Source organism: Artemia sp. Qi Xiang Cuo, chromosome 4, assembly GCF_049724085.1.
Source record: "Artemia sp. Qi Xiang Cuo chromosome 4, ASM4972408v1, whole genome shotgun sequence".
Classification (NCBI taxonomy): domain Eukaryota; kingdom Metazoa; phylum Arthropoda; class Branchiopoda; order Anostraca; family Artemiidae; genus Artemia; species Artemia sp. Qi Xiang Cuo.
This window is the reverse complement of record NC_142797.1, coordinates 36,943,666-36,953,886: the sequence shown is the minus strand read 5'-3', so window position 1 is coordinate 36,953,886 and position 10,221 is coordinate 36,943,666. Positions and strand designations below refer to the sequence as shown.

Here is a 10,221-nt window from a genome sequence, read left to right as displayed (position 1 = left end):
CTGTCATTGTTACATTTGAGTTAAAATAAGCAGCTTTCTGTTAGGGAGGTTTTCCATTGTAGAGTTGAAACCCAAAACCAACAAAGAAGTATCTTGACCACACACTACTAGACGCCTGAACTAATATTCAAGCTACATGAAGCTAGACTGGGGTATTAGTAAATCTCCTAATCGTAACTTTAGTCGTAAATTGAACTCCTAAAATTTAATAACTAAACTTCTAAAATTTAATAACTGAGTAAGGTACCAGAAAATAAATTTATTAAACAAAAACCACCAAAATATGAGTAGATTGAAACTAGAACAAATATAAAAGGAAAAACACCCTACTCTTAGACCAAGCATGACATATACGATTACATAATAGAACAAATAAAAAGGAATGTAAGCCTGTGTTCGGAAAGATACTAATGCTTCAACCAATAGAGGGAAAGTCCACTCAAAATAGATGCCAAGAGGATTGGCCAATTTTGGCAAGTCGCTTTCGGCAAGCGTCACAAGAGCCAATTTCGGCCAGTTTTTGTTCCCTCTGAAATCTGCAATCCTGCGACAAGTCTTCAGCTGAAGCTTGCACTAAAAAGAAAAAATATTTGAATCACTTGGCTCATTAATTTTAATGTATCCATTCATGAAGGCAGCATTGTGATATTACTTACACTTTTTCTTAGAGTATGATATAAGCTTACTTAAAAAAAGGAATTTGTCGAAAAGAACATTCCAAAATGTAGTTCAAAATATCAAGATCGTATCCAGGGAGGATGGGCCTTATCGGGTTTGAACTCCACCTAACCCCAAATTTTTCGTACGATTTGTAAAAACGTAAAAAAATGCATTAGAACAAATTTTTGAGGGATTTTTTAAGCATTTCTTTAAATGTGTTTATGAAAATATCCTAAATTTGTGTGCACTATCTAAATAGAGAACCAACGGAAAAGTTGACCAAGTGTTTTGCTTCTATTAAGAAGCTTTCATTTTAGAAACGGACGGTACAAACAAGCATTTGTTTAAATGTGTTTAGAAAATATCCTAAATTTGTGCGCGTTATCTAAATACAGAACCAACGGAAAAGTTGACCAAGTGTTTTGCTTCTATTAAGAAGCTGTCATTTTAGAAACGGACGGTACAAACGAGCATTTCTTTAAATGTGTTTATGAAAATATCCTAAATTTGTGTGCACTATCTAAATAGAGAACCAACGGAAAAGTTGACCAAGTGTTTTGCTTCTATTAAGAAGCTGTCATTTTAGAAACGGACGGTACAAACAAGCATTTGTTTAAATGTGTTTAGAAAATATCCTAAATTTGTGCGCGTTATCTAAATACAGAACCAACGGAAAAGTTGACCAAGTGTTTTGCTTCTATTAAGAAGCTGTCATTTTAGAAACGGACGGTACAAACGAGCATTTCTTTAAATGTGTTTATGAAAATATCCTAAATTTGTGCGCGTTATCTAAATACAGAACCAACGGAAAAGTTGACCAAGTATTTTGCTTCTATTAAGAAGCTGTCATTTTAGAAACGGACGGTACAAACAAGCATTTGTTTAAATGTGTTTAGAAAATATCCTAAATTTGTGCGCGTTATCTAAATACAGAACCAACGGAAAAGTTGACCAAGTTTTTTGCTTCTATTAAGAAGCTGTCATTTTAGAAACGGACGGTACAAACAAGCATTTGTTTAAATGTGTTTAGAAAATATCCTAAATTTGTGCGCGTTATCTAAATACAGAACCAACGGAAACGTTGACCACGTGTTTTGCTTCTATTAAGAAGCTGTCATTTTAGAAACGGACGGTACAAACAAGCATTTGTTTAAATGTGTTTAGAAAATATCCTAAATTTGTGCGCGTTATCTAAATACAGAACCAACGGAAAAGTTGACCAAGTGTTTTGCTTCTATTAAGAAGCTGTCATTTTAGAAACGGACGGTACAAACAAGCATTTGTTTAAATGTGTTTAGAAAATATCCTAAATTTGAGCGCGTTATCTAAATACAGAACCAACGGAAAATTTGACCAAGTGTTTTGCTTCTATTAAGAAGCTGTCATTTTAGAAACGGACGGTACAAACAAGCATTTGTTTAAATGTGTTTAGAAAATATCCTAAATTTGTGCGCGTTATCTAAATACAGAACCAACGGAAAAGTTGACCAAGGGTTTTGCTTCTATTAAGAAGCTGTCATTTTAGAAACGGACGGTACAAACAAGCATTTGTTTAAATGTGTTTAGAAAATATCCTAAATTTGTGCGCGTTATCTAAATACAGAACCAACGGAAACGTTGACCAAGGGTTTTGCTTCTATTAAGAAGCTTTCATTTTAGAAACGGACGGTACAAACAAGCATTTGTTTAAATGTGTTTAGAAAATATCCTAAATTTGTGCGCGTTATCTAAATACAGAACCAACGGAAACGTTGACCAAGTGTTTTGCTTCTATTAAGAAGCTTTCATTTTAGAAACGGACGGTACAAACGAGCATTTCTTTAAATGTGTTTATGAAAATATCCTAAATTTGTGTGCACTATCTAAATACAGAACCAACGGAAAAGTTGACCAAGTGTTTTGCTTCTATTAAGAAGCTGTCATTTTAGAAACGGACGGTACAAACAAGCATTTGTTTAAATGTGTTTAGAAAATATCCTAAATTTGTGCGCGTTATCTAAATACAGAAACAACGGAAAAGTTGACCAAGTGTTTTGCTTCTATTAAGAAGCTGTCATTTTAGAAACGGACGGTACAAACAAGCATTTGTTTAAATGTGTTTAGAAAATATCCTAAATTTGTGCGCGTTATCTAAATACAGAACCAACGGAAACGTTGACCAAGGGTTTTGCTTCTATTAAGAAGATTTCATTTTAGAAACGGACTGTACAAACAAGCATTTGTTTAAATGTGTTTAGAAAATATCCTAAATTTGTGCGCGTTATATAAATACAGAACCAACGGAAACGTTGACCAAGGGTTTTGCTTCTATTAAGAAGCTTTCATTTTAGAAACGGACGGTACAAACAAGCATTTGTTTAAATGTGTTTAGAAAATATCCTAAATTTGTGCGCATTATCTAAATACAGAACCAACGGAAAAGTTGACCAAGTGTTTTGCTTCTATTAAGAAGCTGTCATTTTAGAAACGGACGGTACAAACGAGCATTTCTTTAAATGTGTTTATGAAAATATCCTAAATTTGTGTGCACTATCTAAATAGAGAACCAACGGAAAAGTTGACCAAGTGTTTTGCTTCTATTAAGAAGCTGTCATTTTAGAAACGGACGGTACAAACAAGCATTTGTTTAAATGTGTTTAGAAAATATCCTAAATTTGTGCGCGTTATCTAAATACAGAACCAACGGAAAAGTTGACCAAGTGTTTTGCTTCTATTAAGAAGCTTTCATTTTAGAAACGGACGGTACAAACAAGCATTTGTTTAAATGTGTTTAGAAAATATCCTAAATTTGTGAGCGTTATCTAAATACAGAACCAACGGAAAAGTTGACCAAGTGTTTTGCTTCTATTAAGAAGCTGTCATTTTAGAAACGGACGGTACAAACAAGCATTTGTTTAAATGTGTTTAGAAAATATCCTAAATTTGTGCGCGTTATCTAAATACAGAATCAACGGAAAAGTTGACCAAGTGTTTTGCTTCTATTAAGAAGCTGTCATTTTAGAAACGGACGGTACAAACAAGCATTTGTTTAAATGTGTTTAGAAAATATCCTAAATTTGTGCGCGTTATCTAAATACAGAACCAACGGAAAAGTTGACCAAGTGTTTTGCTTCTATTAAGAAGCTGTCATTTTAGAAACGGACGATACAAACAAGCATTTGTTTAAATGTGTTTAGAAAATATCCTAAATTTGTGCGCGTTATCTAAATACAGAACCAACGGAAAAGTTGACCAAGTGTTTTGCTTCTATTAAGAGGCTGTCATTTTAGAAACGGACGGTACAAACGAGCATTTCTTTAAATGTGTTTATGAAAATATCCTAAATTTGTGTGCACTATCTAAATACAGAACCAACGGAAAAGTTGACCAAGTGTTTTGCTTCTATTAAGAAGCTGTCATTTTAGAAACGGACGATACAAACAAGCATTTGTTTAAATGTGTTTAGAAAATATCCTAAATTTGTGCGCGTTATCTAAATACAGAACCAACGGAAAAGTTGACCAAGTGTTTTGCTTCTATTAAGAGGCTGTCATTTTAGAAACGGACGGTACAAACGAGCATTTCTTTAAATGTGTTTATGAAAATATCCTAAATTTGTGCGCGTTATCTAAATACAGAACCAACGGAAAAGTTGACCAAGTGTTTTGCTTCTATTAAGAGGCTGTCATTTTAGAAACGGACGGTACAAACGAGCATTTCTTTAAATGTGTTTATGAAAATATCCTAAATTTGTGCGCGTTATCTAAATACAGAACCAACGGAAAAGTTGACCAAGTGTTTTGCTTCTATTAAGAAGCTGTCATTTTAGAAACGGACGATACAAACAAGCATTTGTTTAAATGTGTTTAGAAAATATCCTAAATTTGTGCGCGTTATCTAAATACAGAACCAACGGAAAAGTTGACCAAGTGTTTTGCTTCTATTAAGAGGCTGTCATTTTAGAAACGGACGGTACAAACGAGCATTTCTTTAAATGTGTTTATGAAAATATCCTAAATTTGTGTGCTCTATCTAAATACAGAACCAACTGAAAAGTTGACCAAGTGTTTTGCTTCTATTAAGAAGCTGTCATTTTAGAAACGTACGATACAAACAAGCATTTGTTTAAATGTGTTTAGAAAATATCCTAAATTTGTGCGCGTTATCTAAATACAGAACCAACGGAAAAGTTGACCAAGTGTTTTGCTTCTATTAAGAGGCTGTCATTTTAGAAACGGACGGTACAAACGAGCATTTCTTTAAATGTGTTTATGAAAATATCCTAAATTTGTGTGCACTATCTAAATAGAGAACCAACGGAAAAGTTGGACGGACGGTACGACGGTAGAAACGGACGGTACAAACAAACCAATGAAATGCTCCTTTCAACCCCTGTATATATTGTGACGCACAGACGTAAACCGACGTAACGTAAACAAACGTATATTGTGACACACACAAATTTTTATCACAATTTATAAATAAAAAAAACTTCAATATTTTCTTCGCGAAATCACAGTAAGATACTTGCAGTAAAAGAAATGAAGGCAAATATTTCGGTTTTGATTTAAAACGCACGTTTCATCGTAATAAAGAAGTATGCAGCCCTCACTTACTAAATAAGCTATTCATGAATTGAAAAAAGTGGTAGATTTTCATTATTTTTGTATTTCTTTGTCCTTTGATAGATATGGTGATTGTAAGTATATCGCCACAAAAGAAGTTCTATTAAATAATAAAACAGAAGAAATGAAACTAGGTTCAATAAAGAGGTTCAAAGTCGACATTTTGAAATTTATTGAAATTATATACTTTTATTCTTTGTCCAATAAAGCAGGCTAAATTCCATACCAAAAATTGTGTAGGTGTTAAATGTTCTTGCGAGCAGAGTCATTGTGATGATGCGACCAGAAATTTTTAAAAACATCATTACTCATATACTAGAAATCAATTTAAAGATAAAATTGAACCGACTAGCAAAAAGTTCGCCTTTTTTAGGAGTGACCCCAAGTACTAAAAATTCAGTTCAGTTTTAAATACAGTCTGCGACCACAAGAGTTCCAAAGGCCACATATTGTCCACACCATGGTCGTTTTTTTTTTCTTAGAAATTAAGAAACATATTAAGAGTAATAAAAAAGATAAGGAGAAGGAGATCAGGAAAATTCCTTGTCGAGGAACATTCCCAAAAATATTGATGTATATGCGGAAATTATGCTTTTTAGGCCAAAAATGTAAATTTTTAAAGCCCCTCTTTTTCTGCTTTAAAAAGTCCGATCCACCACCGTAGTCTTTGCTGGTTGTGGAAACTCCAGTTCATATCAATATATACAAAATTTTATCTCATCTGATGGAGATTGTTCAGTCTTTCCCCGAGAATTTAAAACAGCAAAAAGAAAAAGTGTTTTTAAACATCGTAATAACACTTTTACTTAATTACATTTTTAGCCTTGTAAACTGGAGCCTTGTAAAATAAGAGGAATAAAATTTTAATTCACCAGATCAGAGTATTCCTGAATAGTATCATCTCATCTCTGCAAACAGCTTGTTTTAGTACATGTCTAACTTTTGTGATAAATAAAATTTTGCACTGAAAAACTTTTACATTTGGTGCCTCCAATTTTTCTCATTTACATTAAAAATTTATTACTCTAATTTTAACATCTTGGCTTGCGTGGTTGTTCCCCAACTCCCCCAGCTAAATTATACACAATTACTGCAACTTCATAGGCAAGCATATCAGCAGAATACTGTGATTCAGCCTCGGCATAAACACGTACAACGTCTTCTGTCCCAGAAGGACGTACAAAAGAACGACCGAACTTGTATTTGGCAATAGCAGCGTCGATTTCATCCTGCAACCCAGAAGGAGTTTGACAATGCCGCTCGGCGTCAGTTGTCGAAATAACGTTCCGATCCTAAAAATAAGATTTTTATAAAATAAACCCAGTATATTGGTTTCAAAGTAATAATCATCTTCCGGGAAAGTCTAATGCTTAACCATATTTTTTACCAATATGATGCCATAGAAAATAAAATAAATGAATTGATCATATAAAGAGGTAAAGACTTAGTAGCGGCTCAAATGTAAGAAAAAAATAAACAAATTCAGCTAAAATATAATCAACGACAGGCCGGGTTGTAATTTCCAATTAAGAAGGACATAAAATACTAAGAAAATAAAAATATTTCCAGGAAAGAATCCTGGCTAATTGACCATAGATACATAGATAGCTAATGTATTTATTGCTGGTGCAATAAATACATTAAATAAGCAATAAATATGCAATAAATGCATATTTCCTTTAAAATAAGCAGGAGATATGCAATAAATGCATATTTCGTTGCTGGTGTAATTTGCGTGATTTATGACTGACTTTCAAGTGAGTCGATGGGGGACTTGAATTAGCAAACAAAAATTAACCAGCTCCTGATTTCAGATCTTTAAAACTTTTTTTCATGTGACTTGGCTTCACTTGAGTTGCTTTATTTACTAATAATTACCAAACTAGCCAAATAAGAACCAACAGAGGAGAGCTGAGAAAGCCTGTTGATAAACGGCTGCAATCCTCTGAATATCAACCATTAACAAAATTAATTACAAAATAACAGACAAGAGAATTTTCTTTCAATTAACCATTTAGTTAATTATTTTACTTAAATATTAAGTAAAAAACAGGATATGTGCCGAAATAAGATTAATTTAATAACACTTAGTTTTTTAGTTATGCATCGTTCTATGTCGTAGCTTCCGACTTATCTAGTAAGATTTAGGAATCCGATATGTGTTCTCTACAGTATCAATGACTATATCGAGATTTTCGTACGGAAACCCACTTGAGTCGAGATTTAAAATGCAACCTGAATCTGAATAGCTTTAGTAATAATTCAAGATGACAGCATACTTTTAGAAATAATTCAAGATAATTAGGTTTATTAGTAACACCAAGATTCTCAAAGTCTATTAGTAATAGCATCTTTGTTATTTTTTCTTTTTTTACAGTTTATTCTGATGGAGGTATACTAGGACGTTGTTTGTGTTCATTCGATGTCACTATATGTTTTTCTCCTTTTTGTATGTTTTGGTAGGACTTTGCTATTGTAGATCTATTAAGTGTAGGCTAGTTCCCTCAAGACAGCCTCTATTTTATTACTCTTGAAAACCGGTTTGTACATTTCTTTTTTTATGCCTATCTTTTTTCTCGTGAATAAATACAATGAAATAAATACAATGTGAACAAATACTCATATGCCTAAGAAAATTACATTCATATGAGTACGTTTACATATCAACTATTCTCAAGAGCACAAATAGTAGAAAACAGGAAAAAATACACTTTGAATGTCGTGTAAAAATTCCAAAAACATAAAAAGACCGCTACGATTTTAGATATTTAAGACAACCAAGAAAAATCTTTGAGGAACAACGAAAATTATTAATTAAATCAAAATTGATTGTTCTCAGAAAACTAAAACAATGGGAAAGCTTGAATATTTGTTTGGTATCATCTTAAAAACAAGTAGTTGACCTCTAGTTAAGGATGAACGAAGCCCTCATAAAATTTAGCAGAGCATGTTGGATGACATATCCATTTGCTTAAAGGGTTTGACTCTGGCAAGACTCAAGACTACTCCATCTACGAACACCCAATAGAAACCTACCCAAAAGTTTCCCTTTTGGGTAGGGACTAATAGCCAAGCTGAACATCTTTGATATAATAACTTTCTATTTTTTTTTTTAAATAATGCAATATTGTACTCGTTATTTGTTAGCATTAATGTAGCCACTACAAACTACAAAGAGCAGCCCAACAAGGTAAAAATAAACCTCAACTTCAGAAAATATTTCTACTAATTTTTTCTATTTACATGTAATAAGCTATAAGGAGGATGCATTTTGTATTGGTAAACATGTCTTACTTTTTCGGCAAAATCTGCATATTTAAGTAAGATCATATTTTGCTAAATCGATTTTTAAATACATACCTAACTAACAATGTTTGAGATGAAAGTAGCATACTACCTCAAATATTGCACGGTAAAATAGAGAAAGGTGGGGGTGGGGGAGGGGTATCCTCCTCGAAAAGGTTTATACAAAAAGTAAAAAAATAAGGTTTAAGAATACACACTGTTTTATTTTTAAGCCTCTCCCAACAAAAAACCTCTGTTGGCATTCCATACCACGAGGGCCAGACTTTCGCCCATCTTTGAATTGAATGTTAAATACAAATTGTGATGGAAATAAATATTAAAACTTAAAATGAATAAAAGTTATTACTCCTCAGATTATTCAATGTGAATCTACAAAACTAGCTTAAACAAACTGGCTCATGATATTTTTCTATATTTGTGAATTTTAAAAACTGGCTTGCTTGAGTTTCTTAGAGCAATATGATTGTATACTAAAAGTTATCGATATAAAGGACAATGAAAATCTTTTAAATTAGTCTTTTATTTTCACAGGCTACTTATTCACCTTTTTACTCCCAAGAGACTATTCTATTTTTGGCGTCGGTTTTTTGATTTCAGTGAAGCAAATGTTTTTTTTAGTATCCTACGCATAAATATTATGAATTGATAAATATTATGAATTGAATGAAAATATTATGATAATAAAGATAAATATTATGAAATATTTTAGTATCCACAAACCGTAATCTTTCACACAAAACATAATGATATCTGCAATAAAATGCAATAGGTAACTTTTGATTAACAGCTTAAATGTTTTCGGATACTTTTACTGTTTAACGTTGCTTTGCTTTCGTTTGAATTGGCGCAAACTTTCCTCCCTTAGGAATAATTTTCCTCCCTTTCCTCCCCTAGCCCAAAATTTCCTTCATATCTATAACGGCAAAAAGGAACAACGCACTTGGAATTCACCATCTAATATACTTCTAAAGGACCCCTCCCTAAAGAAATGGAAATTTTGGGCTAAATGCACGAGGGGGGGGGGAGGAATAACCTATTCTCTCTGAAAAGAAAACTAATAGCGACCCTAAAAATTGTAGTTTTTGTGTAGCTATGGTCAGGTAGACAGCGTTGTCAGCTGTTTTAAGCCTTCATTAACCCTTTATAAATAAAATAAATTCATTTCATATGCGTCTAGCAAAATATGCAATATTGAAACACTACAGTCTACTTGAAAAGACTCTCCGTAAAAACATTACAGAAAAAAAATGTTAAAAAATGTGGTTTGAATAGAACATCATTCTTCGCATAAAAAACGGGAGCTGGGTGTTGGACCTGTGTGTTCAATGTATAAGCGTAGTATTAATTTAATGACCTATTTCACTTAATTTTCCAAGCCATTATTCTATATAGTTTAATCTTTTATATTATTCAACTTTCTTATTTTGGTATCGTTTTTTTCATTACTCTTTACCAAGGTGAATAAAAACCTCTCTGGAGGGAAAAACGTGATAGCAAAAATAAGGTCGTTCATCCTTCTATATTTGAATCCTGATGCTACAATATGACACTTATAAAACACATCTGAACCCAGTCTGAAAAAAAAAGATAGGATAACTTGTTTCTTATCACGAGTGGAATTCTTCTTCTGGCAATTTTTCCGATTCCAAAT

General features: G+C 32.7%; 1 protein-coding gene across 2 annotated transcripts in view; it reads right to left on the bottom strand.

The window, feature by feature from the left end:
- Window positions 1-434: 434 nt before the first annotated feature.
- The window catches only part of nst (phosphoglucomutase 3-like protein nst), a 70,175-nt gene continuing 60,388 nt past the window's right edge, over window positions 435-10,221 (bottom strand). The window contains exons 11-12 of one of the 2 annotated variants that reach the window (XM_089088280.1): window positions 6,289-6,556; window positions 435-573 (exon numbers count right to left, since the gene is read on the bottom strand). In XM_089088280.1, coding sequence (XP_088944406.1) covers window positions 6,296-6,556 — 261 coding nt within the window. In that variant the 3' untranslated portion in view covers window positions 435-573; window positions 6,289-6,295. Of the gene's footprint in view, window positions 574-4,727; window positions 6,557-10,221 lie in introns of those variants that run through there. The other variant, XM_089088279.1, reaches the window with a different exon arrangement.